Source organism: Alexandromys fortis, unplaced genomic scaffold (genome assembly GCF_014885135.2).
Source record: "Alexandromys fortis isolate MF-2015 unplaced genomic scaffold, M_Fortis_MF-2015_v1.1 scaffold_22, whole genome shotgun sequence".
NCBI lineage: Eukaryota > Metazoa > Chordata > Mammalia > Rodentia > Cricetidae > Alexandromys > Alexandromys fortis.
In genome coordinates this window covers 3,913,133-3,936,426 of record NW_026067900.1, presented here as the reverse complement: position 1 = coordinate 3,936,426, position 23,294 = coordinate 3,913,133, and the positions used below count along the sequence as shown (strand labels likewise).

The window sequence follows — 23,294 nt, the reverse complement described above, 5'->3', positions numbered from 1 at the left end:
TTTGTAGACCAGGCTAGCCTCGAACCCACAGATCCGCCTGCCTCTGTCTCTCAAGTGCTTTTAGCCTTTTGAAGTCACATCCTCCCACCCCAGAATAAAATAATTCTAAATATGAAATACAAGTCTGATTAAAGTTCAAAAAATAATAAAATTTTAAGTAGGCTGAACTCATCAGTCAAAAGAATCAGAAACGCCCACACTGCAGGTTGTAAAGGCCTGCTCTTTGAAAGCCTTACCAGATAATTCAGTGTAAAAAGTTAACGTAATTAAAAGATGAAAACAGGCACAAATGTATATTCCAACTAATTTATTAAAATGCATTAATGTAATAATATGTGCAACAAACAGGACACACCACTGTATTCATAACAAGCCAACAGAAGAGCACATTTTGCTGCTGAGGGGCTGCTCACTAACTGCCATTAACAACCTGTGTCTGCAAACAGGCTGGACTCTCACTGAAATGACAGTACCAGTAAACACAAGAATAGCAAAGAAGGTCACAGGAAGTTAACTTTGTCTAAATGACAGCATGTGAGCTTGTAATGAAAATACTTTTGATATGAATCAAAGTAGTATCTGGTGAACTCTGAATTGTATTTCTGTGACCAGCACCAAGGCTGTGCAAGCCAGCAGCCCTGAACATCAATCTTCACTAGTTTGGTTTCTCTAAGAAAACAATGAGGCAACTCTTGGGAGGGCCAGGCTGGCCTCAAACTCAGAGATCCTTCTGCCTCTGCCTTCTGGAGTGCTGACATTAAAAGCGTGTGCCATCACCACCTGCCAACCATTTTCCACGTGTAACACAGGAAAAAGAAGGCCAAAGCTACTGTCATCTTCATGCAGATCTACCGAGTCCATCAAGAAACTGGCCTGCTCTACTACAAGAATCCTAGTGCTAATTCCCAGCGGAGCCATTCACCGCGACATGCGACTGCCTCTTCACGTCCCTGAGCGCTCTCATGCCATGGCCACAGGGATGAGATGTAAGTCCTCTGGAAGAATACTGTCAGGGAGCTGGTGACACTAAGTTGTGACACTTGGCACAAAAGTCTGTATTAATGTTTGCTAACTGCAAAAGGCAGGAAGCATTTCAACTTTGACACTATGTCACTGTTCAGACCCATTTCTATCTAAAGACAAAAGAACAGAGAACAAAATTGTCATTACGAGGGTCACTGGCAGTCTCCTTCTCAGGCCATACCTTATGTGACCTCTACTTTCCCTGTGGATACAGGAAGTAGAACCACCTGCTGCCATACAGAGTACTTGCCTTAAGAGGGACGCTTTTGGTGGCATATAGGTAACACCCAAGTCTTTATAATGGCCTTTTTCTCACTTTACCTTCTAACTCAGTTTAGCACCACACTCCCTGGCACCACTTGCGTCCTTGAGTTAAAGGCTTCACAGAGACATCATGCTTCTCTTGGTGCTTTTTCAGGAACACAAGCTGAACACAGAATCACATTATTTTTTTAAAAAACTTTTGATACAAAGGAGTAGTGAGAGCCAAAGTGTAACAAAGATGGTAATAAAACATAAATTAAACTTGTCAAGTTTATCCATGACCTCAGCAAACTCAAAGGATTATTCTATGCATTTTCAACCCAATTAGTAATAGGAATTAAATACAATGATGCAGGAAAATGTTATACCATTACCAGTTAAAAATCAACTGAATATGGCTTTTCCTCTAGCCTACCAGTCATCAGCCCAGACTCACAGGCAGGTTTACACTTATTGTGGCTGCAGCCCTATACTACATTCAAGTGTAGGTTAAAGCAGGTTTTCCCCGTAATTCAAGTTGTTAGCAGTGTTCCCTTTTTCCCTTGAGTCGAGGTTTGCTAGATGGGCCTCAAACTTACAGAGAATCTCCTCTCTCAGACTTCCTAGTACTGGGATTCAAGGCATATGCCATGATACTTGGATGTCCATCCTGAATTTTATTCATTTAAAAAAGATTTAGCTTTGTGTATGTGTGTGTATGGTACTTTGGATGCCACTATGGTATGCAGGTGCCCAGAAGCCAGAGAGGGCATCAAATCCCCTGGAGCTGGAGTTGCAGGTGGGCATGAACTGCCAGCTGTGAGTGCTGGCAACAAACTTGGAAGTGCTCTTACAATCACTGAGCCAGCTCTCTAGTCCCTCTTGAACTTTAATGCTCTAAACTGAATATAGGCTACTTCTATTCTTTAAAAGTTGAGGGAAAAAAAAATCACTTCTGAAAAAAGTAAACAAAATAAAAAGCTGAAGCTACTGTCTGTATTTTGAAACTGAAGATCCAAGTACTTTATGTGGAAGAAAACCAGTGACAAAGCTCAGCCTATTTGGAAAGAGAGAGGTGGATGAGACCTTCTACAAGCTACTCATGATTCTCGGGGTTAAGTACAGAAGGATGTCTACAGAACTATATAGCCCAGGCCTTAAACTCATAGAGCTCTGTCTGCCTTTACCTCCCAAGTGTTGGGATTAAAGATGGATGCCATCATGCCAGGCTTTATACAGCTCTTCTAAAGTTCCCTTCACCAACACGAGTCAAATGGTTCTGGCTCAGTATACTACAATGACACTAGCTAGCATAGGCCTTGCCTGGAGAGCTGGATCCAAGCTGAGAGGTTGTGGAGCAATATTTTACCCAGAGTCCTCCAGCTTGGCTGTGATTGTTTTAACTAGCAGGTCAAATTTATGCCTGCAAAGGACAAAGAAGTAAAGAAAAATTCCCTTTTGCAATAGAAGCTTAACACTAAAAACTGACACCAGGAAAGGTCCCGTGTTCAGTACAGGAGGGAATAATCTTCTAAGTTTAGTTCATACCTGATTTAATTTTGCTGTGCTAGGTCACTTTTGTAAACAGCTGACAGGAAAGACTGGGTGGTGTGAAGCCGATACATCAACTAAATATGTACATGCCAGACAAGTTCATGACCCAAGACTAGACCAAGTTGTTGTTTGAGAATTATTTTGTAGATAATTAAACCCTGCTTGGAGGCAAAAATAAAATTTATTTCAATGTTCAGTCAAGGTACTTAACCACATGAAATAAAGACTTACGTACAAAAAATGTCATCCTGAGTGCATACCAGTGGTGCTCCAACACTTAAGAGAACAGACCCATGTCTAGCACTGTCATGCCACCCAACAGCTACAGGAAGACCTATCTACTCAGGTCAGATAGTACTGTGGTCAAATAACTGACAAGGAAGTACTCTGGGCACGTCAATAGTAGCCCATCTGCTCTACAGATGCAGCTGACCATGAACACTGACCACAGTCTGCATACCTCACAGCATCACACACATGGACACAACTCACTTCACATTAGTGAACACATCTTAAGAGCTTTCTTTCTTTCTTTCTTTCTTTCTTTCTTTCTTTCTTTCTTTCTTTCTTTCTTTCTTTTTCTCTTTCTTTTTAAAACAGCTCTGACTTTGGGTAAAATAAATGTCCCTTATATACATATATACACACCCTAAATACTAGCTTCTCAAAATCTCTGGTTCTAACATGTATTTCGAGAGGAAAGTGAGCTGTTCACCTGCCTATACTTCCACCACATTAAGAAGCAATGTGCTTTCAGGTGAGGAGAAGCTCGGGCTGCTACTACTGACTAGATCATGTGCATGACCCCAGGCACTCCGCATCAGTTTAACTGTCCCTGTTTTAGGACAAATCAGCCTAAGTTACCCAGGAAATGTATCCAACCATGTACAAAAACAAGTCTTACATGCCTTTACATTTCAAATTGTGTGTATTCTTCCACGATAGGTACACACTAAAAAATATTGCCCCCAACATAAAAAATATATATTATTTCTTTCCTTTGTCATTTATGTATATAAATATTTTACTGAAGATGCATCATTCAAATAAACAAATGCAAAAATTGCTTTATATAAAGTGTAGTTCTCTGCTATTCAGCAATATAAAATGATTACAATATAATTAGTCATGAAAGAGCTAAATTCAAGAATTGCAAACCATTACAGCAGTGAACAGTCCCTTATATAAGAGTCCACTTGGAAAGGAGTCAAGTAAATTTTGTAACAGATTACATAAAAACTCGAGCCATGAATGCACTACGAGCTTCCCTGGCGCTCTTTGTCTCATCTGGACAGGACGCTGAACCTACTGCTCACTGTTTGCTGGTTCTTGTTTTCCATTAAGCTCTTGATCAACTCTGTTCAATGAGAAACACAGGTAATTAAAAATAACCAAGACACTGGCAACCAGATGATTTCCTTCTGAAAAACAACTACTTTTTGCACAGATTATTCTGTTAAATAAACAAAGCCTTGCAAACAAAGCAGATACAGTAGAAGGAAAAACAAGCACAAAATATTTCCCCAAAGAAACAGTATACTGACAAGGATACAAACACCACTGTTTAGGGCTACTTTATGTTCACAGCCATAAACATCCTAAGAGCCCATGGCTTGTAATTCCCCTACAGCAGGACATTTAGTGGGTGAGACTGTCGAGAAGAAGGAACTCTCTCAAAAATGACTACTAACTGAAATTTAAATGTATCACTAAAGTCACCAACTGACCAATTAACAATTTAAAATCCAGAAACCAACTGTGTTTTATAGAATGGTAACTATTTTCTAAAATTCACAGGTAGACTGTGTACCAATACCTTCCATTTATTTTGACAATAAGCCATATGGACTCCATATTCAGAAATATCTACATGAGTTACAAAATCTCACTGGATTAATGTTGGCTTGGCCAGAGGTTCTACCAAAACCTAGGTACAGGGAGATGAAAAGATGACACGACAACAGCATTAACCCTCTGCAACAGTTTGAACAGCTGACTGGAGATGCTTGAGTCACATTGGTTCAAAGCGGGAAGGTACTTTTCACACCTTTTCCCATCCCTAATATCACCTGGATAAGTAAAAAGCTCTGGTCTGTTGTGAAAATACAGTATGTTGGCAACAAAGATTAGATACCTACTCCTGTTAAGGCCTGCAATATACAGCCAATCTGTTCAATAGGAACTACTGTTAACAAGTAATTGTAGGCATTGCTAAAACAAGACAACCTGTCTGACTACAGACTCCACATTGCAGAAAGAAACACTTAAAAGGACTTCAATCCTTAGTTCTTACCAAACACTGGGAACATCCTCATCTCTGGGATTCTACCTAACAGATGCTTGTCACACCTACAACCCAAAGTTTGGTTTTAAACATATTTCTATATTTAAAGCTAATTGAAAAAAATTGTTTCTCAAACTCACCTTTCAATGCTAAAGAAAGTTTTGTAAGAATTAAATGCTGAAAGATATGTGTAACTGCCCTACTGAGGACTGAACAGAAGCAAAAGGGGGGAAAAGCTAAGAAAAATTTACGTATGTACATATACACACACAAACATACATATATTAGCAGAGTGAACATAAATTAAGGAAAGATGAGAAAGTGGAAGGGACCACAGGGAGGAACATTCGAGATGAAATAACTGCGACAGGTTTCAAACAATGAAAATAAAACTCAAACGTTTCACTTTTTATGTGATGCCTGATTATTTTTGACAGTTGATCAAATACTAAAACCTTTTTAAAAAGGGAATTATCAGTACACTTCCTCAACAGAAGCAACTCTTATTTTGAAACAGGGTCTCTCTCGGACTCTGTCATCATGGTTGTCCTGGAACTCACTCTGTAGACCAGGCTGGCTTCAACTCATGGAGATCCGCCTGTCTCTGCTTCCCGAGTGCTAGGATTAAAGGTGTTTGCCAGCCTCCAATTCCCAGCAAATCATTTTAAAGTCTAGAAGGTAGGTGGCTTCAAGCTACTTTACAATTATGGATGCTATTTTTGAGTTTCAGCCACTCCTGTGGTGTATACACAGCACTGTCTAGAGAGGAAAGCAGAGCTCACTACCCAAGCCACTGCTAACATCACTTAGAGAGTCTTGGTTAATTAGAACAGTGATGTACAGAAATGTCATTACGATTCTTTTACATGGTTAGTTGAATTGTTTCCAAAAAAATCAAAGTACTCAAAATTAAGATTATACCAGCAAAGGTTCTAACTGGTTCCACAGATGAGTAAATTAATACATATAAATCTCTGATCTTAATTCCTAAGATCATAGTAAGTGATATTTTGCTAATGTTAATTAAAAAAAATCTACTAACAGTGGGTTAACAGTGGTATGGTGGCAGAGAGCCACAACCTCACATTCAGAGACCAAGGCAGAAGACTGTGTGAGAGAGAGGTCAGCCTGGGCTAGAGAGTAAGACCATCTCTAAAACAAAGCAAAACAAACCCCACAAAACTAATAAATCAAACCCAAGGCCTTCACTTTTCTACACTACTATGTAAAGTGGTAAACTATTTTACACTCTACCTTTCATCTTTCCGCTAAAACATTAACAAATGAAAGGTTGTTACACTCAAAGCAATTGTTCAAAATTAAAGTGGAAATCAGAGTTTAACTGTTAAATGGTACACTGAATTTTAGGTATTTCATCGCATGTAGAGTTTGACTGGTTAGCAGGCTATTTAATTTAAGCATATAAAGAAAACCAATGTTGGTTAGCCAAAGAGTATACGCATTGTAAATATAACCATTGACCCTGAGGGAATAAGCTGTGGCTGGAAAATGTCTTGTGTAACTATTTCAAAAGCACAGTGGGAAAGTCATCAAAGGCCTGGATTTTAAATAGCACCCCAGGCATTTCCCTGGTTCAGCACTGTATTCCGACCAGCACAAGAAGGGCTGTGATTCTTAACAGGCATTAAGTATGCTCATATTTGAAAAGAGCAGCTTGGGGTTTGCACTGTACTGGGCTCCGGGCAACATTTATATTTACAAGTGCTATTCTCTCTGTTTGCGAGCTAACCAACCAGCAGCAGGGTTAGTCTGCGCAATGCAAATGGACTAGTCTATATGCAACCCAGTCAAGGTGTGCATGTACCTTTTTTGTCTCTTTTTAAACTTTTCTTCTTCATACCTTGGTAGGGAAGAGTTATTTCAGTAAATGTACATTATGAGATTTAAGAAAACAAAAAAAGACTGAAAGTGTAAGTTTGCAGGCACAACTACAAAATGCTAATATTTAACACATGATGTAGAAGATAAAAACTGACTCAGTAAACTCTGGTTTGGATACATGTAAGCCTAAAACTCTGAGACCAACAGAGACAGAACCCCTTCCTGGACCAGAGCACTGGGGCGCCAAGTGTTTATGCTGACAGTCTCCCCAAGCCCCTTAGAAGGCAGCTGAGGCCAACTGTGAGACAGAAAACGCTAGTCTCCGGAAAATAGTAAGACCAACTTAATCTAAGCAACAATTCATTTCTTTAGCAATATGACTGTTTCAATACCATGATAAACTCATTCCATCTGGAAAAGCCGTATGTCAAGTTGAGAAGTTACTCTTTAGGCCTGGTACTTCAGGAAACTCTCAGATTATAAACAGCATTTCATACATAAAGGATTCATGACCAGCCATCCCCTCTGGTAATGTAAAAATGTTGATGTATAGGGGAGGTGTGGGCAAGGCTTTTGTCCTAGAATACAGAGTGGAAGGGACTTCCTCCTCCTGCACAGAGACAAGAACAGATGGAAGAGGGCAGGTACGTACTGTCTGATGCACTCTGGTATGCCGACGTACTCCATGGGAACAAGCTCCGCGAGCTCTGCCAAATTAAAGACGTATCTAATTTTCTGACTGAATTTTGAACTAGGGAAGAAAACACAACCAATTATCTCAATATTTCTGACACATAAAACTGACATTTCAATACAAGGAACTTTTTTTGAAGGGTCTTCGAAAATTACCTGATAAATGGTCTTGTAACAGCCAGAAGGGTTCGGATAAACCATGAAGGGTGAACAATGATTAGAGACTTCAGGTTTTTCCGTAATCTGGAGATAAAAAGAAAAAAATTATAGAAGTTTCTATAAATTATAACACAAAAAGGTAAGCATAAACAAATATGTGCAAGTTTGTACTAAATAACTAAAAAAGAAGTCACCAAAATTTGTCATTTAGGTATAACATTTCTAATGACAAGAAAATGCATTTATGAATTCTAAATATCTCTCCTATGCTGTGAAATAAACTTTCTTCCATTTGGATAAATTCATGTCCTCTTCTGTTGTTTTCTCCTGGTACATAAAGTGGTATCCAGAGCTGTCCGGCAGGAAAAAGAGTTCACATCAAACATAAAAGCAAACCATTGGCCTGTTTGAGTCTGGGGATGAACTGGCATTTGTTTCTAACACCATGAAAAGCACCAACTTGTAAGGAGGATAGGACAGAGACAACCAAAGGACAGGGCAAAGGAGTTAGACCCAATCATGTTCTAGAGATTTACAAATCTCCAATAATAAGGAAAGTCTCCTTTTTAGGCACATATATATGACTTTTAAAAAATCACAAAGGATAACTAACATGTTTGCTAATGAAAGTAAATCTATTAACGGGCCTCAGTAAGTCAGTTGAGTCAGCTAAGGCAAAAATCAAACCACTAGCAAGAGTAAAGTTGCCCCACTGGCATGGACAAATGACTCTCAAGAGAACACACTTCTAATGTTTGTTCTGAAAAACTACAGCTGGGCTAGTATCTTGATGAAGCCTAAGAGCTGGGGAGAGAGCCCAGTAGATAAAGTGCCTGCTTTGTAAGCATGGGGACCTGGGTGCCACACCCCAGAAGCCAGATAAAAAACATAAGATCATGGCAGGCATGTAACCTCTCTCAGGGCTGGGACACTCCAGGCACCTGGCTAAGCCCAGTCAGTGAGCTCCAGGTCCTCGTCAGAATTGTCTAAGGAACAAAGTGAATAGTGCCTGAGGAATCCAAATTGATCCCTGACTTCCACACAGAACTGTGCAAAGCAGTTCAGGAACATTCTCCATCCTTTCCCACGATGAGTGAGAATGTGTTCCACACGACAGAAGAATGCAGAGCAATCGTGTGTGTTCTGCACAATTAAAGCCACTCTTACTTAATAGAGCAGACTGAAGTTATTCTCCATGACACTGCACAATGCCATTTTTAGAAAATAAAACATGCCGGGCGGTGGTGGCGCACGCCTTTAATCCCAGCACTCGGGAGGCAAAGGATCTCTGTGAGTTCGAGACCAGCCTGGTCTACAAGAGCTAGTTCCAGGACAGGCTCCAAAACCATAGAGAAACCCTGTCTCGAAAAAAAAACAAAAAAAACAAAACAACAACAACAACAAAAAAGAAAATAAAAACACTAAGAAATTGATAAGTACAACTGAAGAAAATGATATGGTATCTTTAAACAGCAACAAAGAGTATACTTTAATAAAACCACTGTAAAAATCTGTCAGCTAAATCTACAGTACCGTCGATCAATCTGCTGGTAGCATCTCCGGAGCCAGCCCAGACTGGGCATTTTCCTTCGAGTTGTTGCACCGTTTAAGTAGATGATCATGTAGTTTTCTGCTACCAACAGCTCTAAAGTGCCAATAACATACCTATAAAAACAAATTAAGTGCATGTCTTAGATGTCACTAGTCAGGACTGAACTGGGCCCTCCAAATAACACAATTCCCCTCTTCCCTCCATAATGAGAGCAAACACCTGTACAGCTGATGATGTGACTGTTCAAACAAAGTCACACCAAACCCACAGACTGGATGGCACTGTGTGCGGTCAGGGGAAAGGTGGGACCAGGGCACGACACACACTGCTTTTCTCTGTGTATGCTCTGGAACTTTGCAGTAGAAAATAAAAACTGACACTAAGGCGAGAAAAAGAGGGACTGTGGAAATGAAAAGAACCTTGTCAGCTCATCATGCCGAATCCCAAGCACAGATCTAATTTAGTCACATAATTTTGAGATGGTCCAGTTGGTTACCTCTTTAAACAATGTGTTTCCAAATAATAAAGTTGGTAGATAATTTATTCTAATTTTAAGAGGCATGTTTTTTTCTATTGAATTGGAAAATTCAGTTTCATGTAATGCCAAAGGACTTGGGAACTCAGAAACAGGGTAACTTCTATATTTTGTTACTACTGTCACCTACTGGGTAGGGTATACACATGCCAGGCCGGAGCTGTCACTGAGATGTATCCCTAGTTGTTTTTGACATTTTGAGGCAAGGTCTCATTAAGTTGCCCAAGTTGGCCCTAACCTCAATTTGTATGTAATTCAGATGGGCCATCAACTTGTGATCCTTCTCCCTCAACTTCCTGAATAGCTGGGATTACTGTCCTGTACCATCAGTGCTTCTTTCTAATTTTTACAAAGCTTGGTTCACTAGCATAAACTGAGTCTAATTAGCTCCAAATTCTGTTCAAACATCTTACGAAGACATACTTACTTAAAGAGATTGTCCATCAGATATCTATAGTTAGGCTGACCACTTTCAGGCATAAAACAGACAGCAAACACAACAATGGCATTTAAACCATCCCCGTAATAGCCTGAGAAGAAAAAAAAGGATAAAATCTTTAGCACAATTTCACTCTGAAGGATTATCATTTTTAATTGTGTGTGTGTGTGTGTGTGTGTGTGTGTGTATGTGTGTGTGAGTGCAGAGCTTCCAGATGAATGCAGACCATAAAGATGAGCAAGGGATGCATCTAGCAAAGTAAATTCAGTGGGAACAATTTCGTATGAGAAAGAAAAGCCCATTTGGCCAGTGTTGGCACTTGAGGCTATGCAACACGTTTTATCCAGAGTGAATTGCATGCCGATAACGAAGATGCTGAAACTATTTGCCCCACACCTGGGAGAATTCCTACATGGTAGAGCTGGACCAACAGACTGACAACTGCAGTTTCCTAGCTTTCTGGCCCACTTGCCAATCTTCTAAGGGAATGAACTATTTCCGTGAGTCTCATAAACCAGAAAAGTGGGTGCCCCACTCAACATGTGGAATGAACTGTGCACAAGTGAACAGAAGGTTGCAGCCAAACCTCAAGGCGGCCTGTGCCCATACTGCAGCATCCTAGTCACATACCAAACTGTAAACAACTCACACCTAGCAGCGCTGCAGCAGATTCAGATTATCCGGGCAATCAAATATCCAGCGATAGAGGTTAAACTAGAAACACATGGATGAAGCTCAAAACTATGCTGCGGGCAAGTAGTGCACACCATGTGAGACTAGTCACATGGAAGGCTGACTGTGGGACAGGATGAGCAGTGGCTTCTAGAGAGGATGGACTCACTGGAAAGGGATGGATGGAGAGCTTCCTGGACAAAGTGAAATGTTCTATATGAGCACAGGTCATACCTATGTGTGCATCTATGTCCATGTTTATGTATACTGAGAGACATATAAGCTCGAACAAAGAGTTCGAGAAACTAAGTCTTTTTGAGAAGTAAACATATAGGGTTCAACTACTATACTTTTTAAACTTACAGTAAACATATAAAAATAATTTTATAAAGTTAATTGTATGGTGCCCGTGGAGGCCACAAGAAGGTATTGAGTTCTATGGGACTGGAGTTGCAGATTGGCTGTGAGCTATCATGTGGGTGCTGGAAATTGAACTTAGGTTCACTGAAAGAGTAGCCAGTACTCTTACCCATCTCTCCAGTCACTATATAAATATATTTTGAGAAAGGGTTTCTCTGTAGCTTTGGGGCCTGTCCTGGAACTAGCTCTTATAGACCAGGCTGGCCTTGAACTCACAGAGATGAGACTGCTTCTGCCTCCCGAGAGTTGGGATTAAAGGCGTGTGCCACCACATTTAATATATAAGTAATTTTTAATTGTCCTTTTATTGTTTTACTTTAAGTCTTTTATATTTCTGGAGCTGGCTCTGCAGTTACAAACACGGGCTGCTCTTCCAGAAGACTCAGGCTTGATTCCCAGCTTTCAAATAGCAGCTCAAAATCATTTCTACCTCCAGTTCCAGGGAATATGATACCCTCTTCTGGCCTTCATAGAGATATGAAACACACAAATGGTGGTGTCCAGACATACATACAGGCAAAATATGCAACCACATAAAAAACATTGAAACAAGGCCAGATGGTTGTGGTACACATGCCTTTAGTTCCAGCACTTGGGAAGTAGAGGCAGATGGATCTTTGTGAGTTTGGTGCCAACCTGGTCTACAAAGCAAGTTCCAGGACCACCAAGGGTACACAAAGAAACCCTGTCTTGAAAAAACCAAAAACAAACAAAAAAATACCCAGAAAAATCCTTTTATATTCTTAATTTGAGAAATTTTTATTATTCTTTCAAAATAAGCTATTATCTCTAGGCACATTTTCTGACTGCATTTAGAGCTAAAGATCAGAGGATGCTCCCTAACCCTTACCTCCATGGCTAATAACTTTTTTGTAGGGTTCGATTGCCTTCATATCCACCCTGTGGTCCTGTTCTCCAATCCTGAACATGCGCCAGCGGCGCCCATCTTCCTTCTCTTCGGTGGCTGTGTACTCAGTAATTGAGCCTTTCCTAATGACTTCAGTAGTTTTGGGTTTGGGAAGATCATCTGTTAAAATAAAAGGCTTTTCAATCACAAACTGTCATTTACATAACAAAAATCAAAACTGTATGTTAACCACTTTACTATCTAGATTATTCCGAGTTTTCTTTTTGGTGTTCTGATATGCTTGCCAGGCTAGCCTCACCCTCATGGGCTCAGGTGATTCTGCCTCAGTCTCCCAGTATCGGGAGAACAGCTGCACACCACCTGTTAGCACTCACATAACAAGAAAAGATTTGTTCTTACTTAGGGCCAATTTATGGCTTTAAGATCAGTTTCAGAACTTTCCATTGCCCAATTCAACAAAGCACAAGTTAGTGCATCATTTACACCAGCTTAGGAAAGCTAGAGCTGTCACAATCTTACTACACACGCCTCGCATGCCTTTCCAGAGTCCATTCAGGACAACAGTGTCCATTTGGGTTACTAATATAGCTTACTTCAAGTAACCATCTGACAGCCAATTGTTTTTTAGTACATACATTAATTATAAAGCATTGTAATATAAGATAGAAAGTGGTTAACTACTCAGTGATCATTTTCCATTTGATCAGTTTTATAAAGCAGTCATGTACTTTTCTGAGGAATACATGCAAAAATTTACATAAATTAATACTAGCCAAAGCACCAATGATTACGTACAATTTGCATTTGCAGATTGCAGTTTAGTTGATTTAAAATGAAGGAATGATTTTTAAAACTTTAGTATGCCAGTCCTTACCAAAAGATGGGGGAGGGGAAACCTACTGCATGTTAGTTGTTTCCAAGACAAAGCTGTTAACGGAAAATTTCCTTCCAGGCAATGACTACAGCAGCAGTAAGGAGAGAAGAGACAAAACACACAGGCAGAGAACTATTTCAGTGTCTGTATAAAAGGCTGCTTCTTAGTGGGCTGCTTATTGAACCGTAAAACAGGGGAGAAAAACAAAAGAACAAAAGCTACAGAGTATCATTCTTCATTACCTATAAAGTGTCTACAGCTTAAGTACGATTTTGATGTAAAATTCACTTTAAAGATGAAACAAAAAGATTATCAACATTTGTCTAAATATTATAGTCAACTACCGCCTAATTCTAGAATGCACACAAAGCAAAACACACACCAATGCTTCTGAACACAATTCAATTAATTAGAACGGCAAAGGCAGATTGGGGCCGAGCACTCATTGCTTCAAGGTGACAGTTTTACAGGTGCATCAGCCCTCAGCACCTCTCCTGCCAATCCTTAGACATTTATTATTATTATTGTTGTTGTTGTTGTTTGAGACAGGATCTATGTCGTCCTGGCTGACAATGAACACGCTGTGTAGACCAGGGTAACCTAAAACTCGAGAGATTCTTCTGCTTCTGCCTCTGTAGTGCTGAGATTAAACGGATGTGCCACCATGCCCAGCTCTTAAGTGTTTTCAGTATATTCCTTACATCTCTTTAGAGGACTTTTTTCTTACTAGACTGACTGACAAGAAGATACTGGAATATTAGGCAATACTTTTGAAGCAACTATGAAAAACAAACTTTACAATATTGGGCAAGTAAGAAAAAAAACAAAACAAAACTAAACTAAATGAAAGCTACCTGCATAATCTACAGTCTTGAAAACTTCAAGTATTTTCAGAATCTTCTACTTTAGTAACAAACTTAGGAACTGCAGAAAAAATAACATATTTTAAACAAAATCCTTCAATGGATTTTAGCAGGTTTCATGTTTAAGATTTGGACACATCCTACTTTTCCTAAAGAGAACACCAGGTGAACATTATGTAATACAAGCACTCTTTCACAAAGCTCACAGGAAAGCAGTGCATTACCTTCCCATTCAAACTCATCGCTGTTCTCGGATGGGGTGTCTAAGCCATCCAGGTCAACCTCCCCACCTTCGTCCAAATCATCCGACCACACGGAGCCTTCACTAGGATCCAGGGTCAGGCTGATGTCTGGGGCCACTAGTTTCTTACGAACTTTATTTCCATTAACTTCTAATGAGCCTGAAATTGGAAAACAAAAAAGAAGACTGCTCAGTTGCCCCAGTTGAAAGAGAAACATTTTAGTCACTTCATCCTTGAGAGAAACTTTTAAAAGAAAATTCCAAAGCATTAATTCATAAAACTTGGTTGTGATCACTGCTACTGCTTTTTTAAAAAAGACATTATTTTCATTCTATTTATTTTTATTTTATGTGTATGGGTGTTTTGCCTGCATGTATGTCTGTATACCACATGTCTGTAGTACCTGAGGAGGCCAGAAGAGTTCATCAGATCCCCTGAAACTGGAGTTTTGGGTGCCTGTGGGCTGCAATATAGCTGCATCTGCTGGGAATTGAATCCAGGTTCTATGTGGAGCAGCAAGTGTTTTTGTTAGCTGCTAGGCCACCTCTCCAGACCCAGTTGATTTTTATTTTAAGATATGTGAATAGTGGGTATCTCTGTGTGAGTATGTGCACACTGTGCACTGCCCGCAGAGTCCAGGAGATGATACCAGACCCAGGGAACTAGTTATAAACATTGTGAGATACCTGAGGTGGACTTTGAGAATAGCACTCACTCGTTTTTAAGAATTATTTACTACTGCTTCTTTGTCAAGAGATCAAGAATGTATCAATGTCCTTTTAAACACAGAGGCAGACGACTTCACTGTTCTTATTAATATAGTCTCTTTTATTCTTTATAAAAATTTCTAAAACCAAAGGCATTTTTTTTTTTTTTTTTTTTTATTTTTCGAGACAGGGTTTCTCCATAGCTTTTGGTTCCTGTCCTGGAACTAGCTCTTGTAGACCAGGCTGGCCTTGAACTCACAGAGATCCACCTGCCTCTGCCTCCTGGAGTGCTGGGATTAAAGGCGCGCGCCACCACCGCCCGGCTAAAGGCATATTTTTTATGAAGTTAAAATTCTCAAGAATTTGCCAAAAATTTGCCTTTTGGTTCCCCCTATCAGAATAAAAATTCAGTGTGTCTTGTTTTCCTCTCTACAAAGAAATGTGTCCAAAAGTAACACAAACTTCACTGAAAATCTCCGGTTCTTACCAGGTTGGCTGTCTGGACCAGTAACATCTAGTATATCTGCTTCAATACTGTCATCTTCTGGTAAAGGTCTAGAAGACAAAGACATACTCTTTAACCCAGAAATTAAAAACAATTCTTTCTTTCTTTTTTTTTTTTTTTGGTTTTTCGAGACAGGGTTTCTCTGTGGCTTTGGAGCCTGTCCTGGAACTAGCTCTGTAGACCAGGCTGGTCTCGAACTCACATAAGAACAATTCTTTTGAAGTTCAAAGATTCATTAAAAATACTGCTCACGTTATAAAGACTAAAGCCGAGTTTCTTAAGCGCTACAAATCATTTTGTATATGTGTGTATGAGGAGGTCAAAAGATAATCTCAGATGTTCCTTAGCACGTCCACTGTGTGAGACAGCATCTCTCACTGGCCTGTGACAGGCCAGTGTGCCTTGGGGATCCGGTCCCCATTTCCCCAGTGCTGGGGTTCCAAGTGGACACAAGTATGCCTGGCACTCCACTCACTCTCATAGACAGCTGACAGCCCATTCCTCTACCAGCCTGAGACCTTAGCTAAACACAGCTAGAAATCTAAAGTTGACAGGATTAAAAACAAGTATGAACGATCACCAGTCACATGTTTTGTTGGAAAATAACTTGTACTTTCTAGAATCTAATGATCATGCGTAACCTTTTCCAAGTCCAACATGCGTGAGCTGTCATTTCACTAGAGTAATTCTGATGCTTTGTTCCAAATCCATTTAATAACAGTATCGCTCACATTGGAAAATCTTCATCCTGCCATTCTTCTTTCAGCTCCACACCTTCCATCCTCAGCCTGGATTCAATGTCAACTTCCAGCTCCTGGCAATCCAGGCAGCCGAGGTCCTGGGAGGGAAAGACGGACAAGAGCCCAATTTCCACTTTATTTATTTCTCATCTGCTGCAAAGGTGCAACAATCCCATCTAAGTTCACATCAGCGCTCCAGCAGCCACAGAGCCGTTAGTTCAGTGAGACCTGACACTGGCTCGCACAGAATCATAACTAAGCCTTCAGTCTTCTGGACAGGAGTGATTCTAGAGCCTGCACTGGTAAGTTCCAGGCACATGCGTACTCACCAGAGCACAGTGCTATGCAGCGTTCACAGCTCCTCCTCTTCACTCCTGAGTCACTTAAGAGTCTATCCAGGAGCTTGTCTAGCAAATGACTTGTACCACGCCTCTCTCACAGAGCATGCTTTCACATACACAACTATGCATTCTAACTTAAGCTTCAAAGTTTTAGTTTTGCAAGAAAGTGTAAGAATTCTCACTTAAGGTGGAGCATTGACTCACCTATCTGACAGAATACAACATTTGAAGTAAACTATAAGTCACGAAGAGGAGCAGGAGAGATGGCTCACAACTACCTGAGACTCCAGTTGGGGGGGGTATCATATGCCCTCTTCTGACCTCTGATGGTACTGCATGCACATGGCACACAGACATGTAGGCACACACTCACACATAAAATAAAAAACAAATCTTAAAAAGGAAGTCACGACAATCAGTGGTAAGAAGCACAGCAGCAGCTCACAAATGGCTGAAACAAGAGGAATCACTGAAATTCAGCTCATTACCATTAGAGCAATCAACAGAGCGAGTTACAGACAGCACTAAACCACAGTTCTGTCTCTCTCTTTCAAACATGTTCATGCCCGTTAGGCTGTCTTCAAACTTGTGACCTTCATGTTCCAACCTCTGAAGTTCTGAGACTAAGGCATGACCATGATGCCTAGCTTCACATTTTTAAGTCACACAGTGTAAATGGAAGAACAAAAATAAATAAAACAATGAAGTAATAGTCCATATATCACACCCACACCCTCTGCACTACTTGATTTAAAAAAACTGCAGAGCATAGTAGATGGTGCACGCCTTTGATTCCAGCACTTGGGATGCAAAGGAAGGTGGATCTTTGAGTTCGAGGTCAGCCTGGTCAACAGAGTGAGTTCCAGGACAGCTAGGACTGCCATACAGAGAAACCCTGTCTTGAAAAAACCAAACCAAACCAAACCAAAAGCTACCTCTCTAAATAAATGAGAACCATTCACGTTCATTATCAAATGATATTCTAAAAACAAACTACAAAGAAAGTGAAATCCCTAACGTGTTATGATTCATATAGCGAATTAAATCCATTCCTCTAATAACTAGAGGTTTCCACCTCCCAGATTACGTACTTACTTATACTTGGGGAGGTCTCAAAGGGCTTACATTTTGTAAATCTATTTATTAGCACAGAAGGAAAAAAAAAGGTAAGCTGCCAACTTTGTCACTGAACTACTTGCTGGGTAAATAACCAGAATAGTTCCCTGGTCCTGTCCTACCTTTCTGTAGGGCCTTTTTCAAACAACGAGAAAAAAGAACTCAGCAACAGCAGCAGAGTCTGACAGTTGCAACCGATAACTTCTTCATCTTAGCACAACGCTCAGCACATTACAAGCCCAACAGTGAAGGCATGCCATTACTAGGCAAGTCTTTGCTCAACTCCTTAAACTTGTTTTGCTTACTGAACTATATAAATAGGATTCCTGTTAAAAGTTTTCCTTAAAATGTTATGAGAATACTTTGTGAGAACATAAATACACACAATATAAATTACTGCTGGTAAAACTATTCATTATTTGCTAGAAGAAACATTTCTCTTATGAAATGGCTCTAAACTGCTTCATCGCTTGGAAGAGAACTCGTTCAAAACTTTTCATAGAGGCTCAGGTTTGCAGTCCCAGTACTCTGGGGCCTACAAGAGGAATACTGCTGAGTTCAAGACTAACCTGGCTACATAGCAAGACTCTGTCTTTTCAACTACTAAAACAAAACAACAAAAAGAGTTTTTTATACACAGGCTTGTAATCTCAGCTATCGAGACTGCATGTTCAAGGCCAGCCTGAGCCTCTGAGTTAGACTGTCTCAAGATAAAACAGGAAGGCAGGGCTGGGCTGTAGCTCAGACACTGCTTGCTCAGCATCTGGGGCCCCTAATTCAATTCTCAGCATCACAATCAAACCCAGAAAGCCTAACTCCTTGCCCCCTTGCAGTCCACTTCCTCAAGTTTTCCTCCAATGTTCTCACTCATGTGATGTTCATACACCTCTATACATTGCCGTGGGTTCTTAGTTATGGGGACGATTATCTAGGCTAGTTAAACAAAGAGGGGACAGAGAGAAACAGAGACTAACTCCATCACTCCATCAAGAACTCTGGGGGCAGCACACTAGGTAGATAAAAACACAGTCAACAATGGAGCCCTGTTCTTGGAAGCACTTTATCACCGAGCAGCTGGAGGACAGGAAACGACATGAAAGGAGTTGGAATAAGCACAGCGGCTCTGGAGGGAACCCGGATGCCTCTGACTCACAGGTTAGCTGCTTATTTCCCAGTTTTGCTTTTAGAACCTTAATGTCAGAATAGGGCAATAGTTTTGATATACTTATGCGTCAAACTAACATACCTGCACAGAATTAGTCTGTCTAGATAGCTCGGCAGCACATCGTTATGCCAGTTATCTGTGGCAGTCGTAATGAAATCAACAGCCTTTGACCCCAGTCAGGTTAAAAAAAATCAAAGATGATGGATTCCTGCATACACAACTTAGGATGAGTGGTGTGAATCCAAACAAGATGGAGAGGGGGAAAGCCATATGCAGTTTAGGAAGATGAGCAAGATTAAGTATTAGGATCCTATCTTGATCTACCTAGGCTGTGACTGACAGTTTTCGAGGTACCTTTACTATCATGTAGTTTAAGCACTGCTGCTAGAAATAGGTGCACACGGAAACCATAGGTGGCAGAAGGCCAGTACTGACCCAGAAGGTTCTGCTTTATTTATGATGAACAGCCTAGCTACCCTTGAAGATCAACAAAAAAATCCCCAGAAACATCCTTCAGATTGCTTATCATTGCTACCAAAATATACAACCGTATCTTTCTGAAATCATCTTTTTAGAACACACAAACACACGCACACTGGTGCACACAGGTAGGGTAGGTGGGTTAGATGTGTGTGCCTTCGGCAGGAGAGTAGGACGGTTTCCAGGCGTGCTTCTCTGTCCACTTTGTTTTGAGACAGGGTCTCTCATCTATCTTCTTGGATCACACACGCTCCCAGCTAGTCAGCCATGAGTTTCACGGAGATTCTCCTGCCTTCTCCTCCCATGTTGCCATAGGACTGCTGGGATTATAGCTGACTTTTTATGTGGGTTCTAGAAGTCAAACTCAGGGGGGTTCAGGCTTTCCAGGCAAGTGTCTTTACTGTCTGATCCATTCCCGCTACTACCATCATGTAGGCTTTTCAAGAATGAAACTGAAATGCTTCCACAAAAAATGTTTGCGCGCGCGCGCGCTCTCTCTCTCTCTCTCTCTCTCTCTCTCTCTCTCTCTCTCTCTCTCTCTCTCTCTCTCCCAACTAGAATGGTTTGGGAGGAAACTAACTTCTCTCAGATTGTGAAAACATAGCATAGGACAAACGCACATCTATAAGAATACATTTACTAAACTATCAGTATGCAGAATGTACTGGAGACGTGTTGACACCCCTGATCTCCAATAGTCTGCAGTGTTATAAAGCGGCTGTATTGGAAAGGCGGGACTATCTGTAATACTACTGTCTTGCTTCATAGCACGTAAGCCTGACCAAAGACCTGACTACTGTCAGCTAGAGAGCCACTCTTGGGTCCAGAGAGACCTCCTTGTTCCCGTCACTCCTAGCAGCATCACGCCAAAACAAACAACCACTGCCCAAAAGGGTAATACAACTTTACTAGCCATTTTTACACCCATGAGCCACTAATGATTAGTTCATGCTTCAACCAATCAACAAATGTGTGAGACAGAACGTGATGTTATTATCCCTTTATCTTAGACGGGAGGCAAAAGATAGATATCACATCCTGATTCCCAGATCTACACCAAAACAGTCTGCAGTATAGCACACTGACTCCAGACGACCACCAACTCGCCACAGGTCTGTAAGGCCAGACTTGGTTATACTTAGTGTGAACGGTGATGTAGTGCCTAAAAATGAAAATGTGCTGATTTATGGTAACTTAGTTCCTATTCCATGTATACACACGTATCCCACTTCCTAGTCTAACAATATCTAGTTATAGCTAGAAAACTGAGAACAGCGTTTAGAAAAAAAAAAAAACTCAAAGTCTGAGTACCTTAACTAGATAATTTCAATCCTAACTTTGAAGAAGCATCCATTCACAAATCACAGAATTTCTACAAGTGAAGGCTAGAAGGCGGGTTCAAGTGGCTGAGCATTCTAGCTGCTCTTCAAGACACGATTTCAGTCCCCATCCCTACAATATCGGCTCTCAACAGCCTATAACACCAGTTCCAAGGGGTTCCAATGCCCTCTGAAGTCGCCCACACCATGTGACACAGGCACATTTTAAAAAAAATGAGGAAAAAAATTCTACAATTGCTGGATTCCTATAAATCATAAGACAAAGTACGTTTCATTCAAGGTGGGAATTCAAGAATAAGGAAAAAGATCCTCATTAAAATAAAAGTGAGGCTAAAGAATGAAATACTAAGATAAACAATCGCAGATGGTCGGCACTAGAACTACCTTGATAGACACCCTAAGAGCTGTGTCCTCAAAGACTTCTCGGGACAAAGGAAGTTTCAAAGCAATATAATAAAGATCCAAATAAGTGTCTGCTTGAACGTCAGCTGACACAGGGAGAATTGTTCAGTGGTATCGGGTGTATACAGCAATCCAAAGCGTCCTGACCGGTATTTAAATGAAGAGGTTAAGTGTCTGAAAACAAGTAGGGACCGGACATTGACATGCACACCCTATCCCGGGATAGCAGCCTGTGGACGGAGCAAGAGAGCCTGATGACATATAGGATGCAGTTTGTGTACGCCGTCTGCGTCCATCCCCCGAGGCTATGGGGTGTGCTACACGCCCAAGTTTCTTTGTTCGGCTCCGGACTGACGCCAGAGAGGAACACGGAACAAACGTGGCTAGGGGAAGCCAGGAACCGGGAGGTTCCGCCCCAGGCACTCGGCCACAGACGGAAAAGGAAGGGGGCGCGAAGCTGGCACCAGCACCCGGGGCGGGGCGGGGTCCGGCAGTGCGAGGACCCGGAACGCGAACACGCCAGTCCCCGGCCGCCACTCCCGCCTGGCCTCCGGTCCTCCGCAGCTCTCCGGCTGCGCCCCAGCCCGACCCGCCACCCCGGCCGCGCTCACCCCGGAGGAAGCCGCGGCCCCCTCGTCCTCTTTGCCCCTCCAGGCCGGCGACGTGGGGCTGACGGCCAGGTCGCAGAAAGCGGCGGCGGGCAGAGCCCGCTGCCCTCGGTCGGCGGTGGAGACGGGGCCCAGGGCTTCCCGGCCGGTCGCAGCTGCAGTCCCGCGGCAGCAGCTGACCCGGATTCAGTGCGCACACCCCGGCGGAAGTGACCACCTCCGGACCGGCGCTGGGCGAGGCTGGGGGAGGAAGCGGAGACGGAGCGTCATCCCCCAAATCCCCAGTGTCCCTCCTCTCTGCGCAAGCGCGGTTGTCCGGGTCGGCTGACTTCAGCCGGCGAGTTTCTGGCTTCTCGAGGAAGAAGGAGGTCCTGTAAGGCTCTCGCTCTCTCTCCCTTTCTGTTTCTATAGAGACATCACTTTGCTGCCCGAAAGGGCCAGTACTTTCTTTCTGTTTGCCTTTACGTTAACCACATTACCACGTGAATGCAAAAAGGGTGAAAAATAGCCGATGGCTTAGTGGTGTTGCCAAGTCCTTAGAAGAATCAACTTTGATAGAATTCGCCAATGTGAAGAGCTTTTCTCTCCAGCAGTGCTTCTGGGAGTAATTCAGGCTCTCCCAGGTCCCGGGTTGGCCTTGAACTCTCCCTGGGTAGTTGAAATAACCTTGAATTCTCTGGCCCCCACCTCTTACAGAGTTCTAGGAGTACCAATGTGATTGTTACCACACCTTTAAGTGGTAGCAAAGACCGAAGGAGAGGCTTGCTGCCTACTAGGTAAGCTCTCTGCTGAGATCTCATTCCCTCACCCTTTAAAACATGCTTTTCCCAATTATTTGAGGGTCATATCTTGATGAAATAAATAAATGAAAAAAAATGATGTCTTACCTTAAATACTTTATCATCTGAGTCAAGAGCCCTAAAAACCGGCTGTTGTAAAAACACTTCGAAGGATCTCAATTTCTGTGCGGACCAGTAAACGCTTTTCTGAAGGGCTTCAGTCTAACCGAAGTGTACTTTATTTGTTTATTTATTTATTTATTAAAGATTTCTGTCTCTTCCCCACTGCCGCCTCCCCTTTCCTTCCCCCTCCCCCAATCAAGTCCCCCTCCCTCATCAGCCCTTTAAAGAAGCATCAAGGGACTATTATTTTGAAGGACATAGCTATCCTTCTTAGAAGTTGCACTTGCTTAACCTGTAAACAGTCTAGCAGTTAACTGGGCAGTTCTATGGAGAATGGAAAGTCAGAAGAATTTTAAATTGACCCCAACCACAGCGCTTTGCAGCCACAGTCCACATTTGCTCTCTGTTGGCAGAGCTAAGCGTTCTGTGGCTTACCTATAAAACGGGGGAATAATGCCTACCTCACAGGGCTTTAAGAGCAAACAGTATATGTTTATGAATCGAGCGCTTGGAATATTGCGATCACATGTTGGGCATCGTTAGGTCCCCTAGCAATCTCTTTAATTACTGGAGGGAAAACATGACAAACCAATCAACAAAGTTTTAGGAAACCACTTGGGCCAGAAAAGGCATTTCCTCTTCAGTTACAGAGTGTTTTTTATTCTTTTTTTCTTTTCTTTTAAAGAAAACGAACTGTCTTTTTTTTTCATTTTACATACCAATCA

At 41.6% G+C, this 23,294-nt stretch overlaps 1 protein-coding gene across 2 annotated transcripts; it reads right to left on the bottom strand.

The window, feature by feature from the left end:
* Window positions 1-292: 292 nt before the first annotated feature.
* Bnip2 (BCL2 interacting protein 2) lies at window positions 293-21,828 on the bottom strand. Of its 2 annotated transcripts, XM_050124787.1 has the most exons (11): window positions 21,671-21,828; window positions 16,207-16,313; window positions 15,458-15,525; window positions 14,246-14,422; window positions 12,267-12,443; window positions 10,313-10,415; window positions 9,332-9,463; window positions 7,796-7,882; window positions 7,599-7,697; window positions 6,930-6,965; window positions 293-4,177 (listed from the first exon to the last, which is right to left on the bottom strand). In XM_050124787.1, the coding sequence occupies exons 2-11, from the start codon at window positions 16,254-16,256 to the stop codon at window positions 4,126-4,128; spliced, it is 981 nt and encodes a 326-aa protein (XP_049980744.1). In that variant the 5' UTR covers window positions 16,257-16,313; window positions 21,671-21,828; the 3' UTR covers window positions 293-4,125. The 2 variants fall into 2 exon arrangements, with proteins under 2 accessions (XP_049980744.1, XP_049980754.1); XM_050124797.1 differs by lacking the exon at window positions 6,930-6,965 and having other exon boundaries at window positions 21,671-21,827.
* Between the last annotated feature and the right edge of the window lie 1,466 nt (window positions 21,829-23,294).

Coding starts and splice junctions, on each gene's coding strand:
- Bnip2 (XM_050124787.1), bottom strand. CDS start 16,256: ATGGAAGGTGTGGAGCTGAAAGAAGAATGGCAGGATGAAGATTTTCCA. Junction 14,423..15,457: donor TGGTCCAGACAGCCAACCTG/GTAAGAACCGGA, acceptor TTCCAATTTCAG/GCTCATTAGAAGTTAATGGA. Junction 10,416..12,266: donor AAAAGTTATTAGCCATGGAG/GTAAGGGTTAGG, acceptor TTTTCTTCTCAG/GCTATTACGGGGATGGTTTA.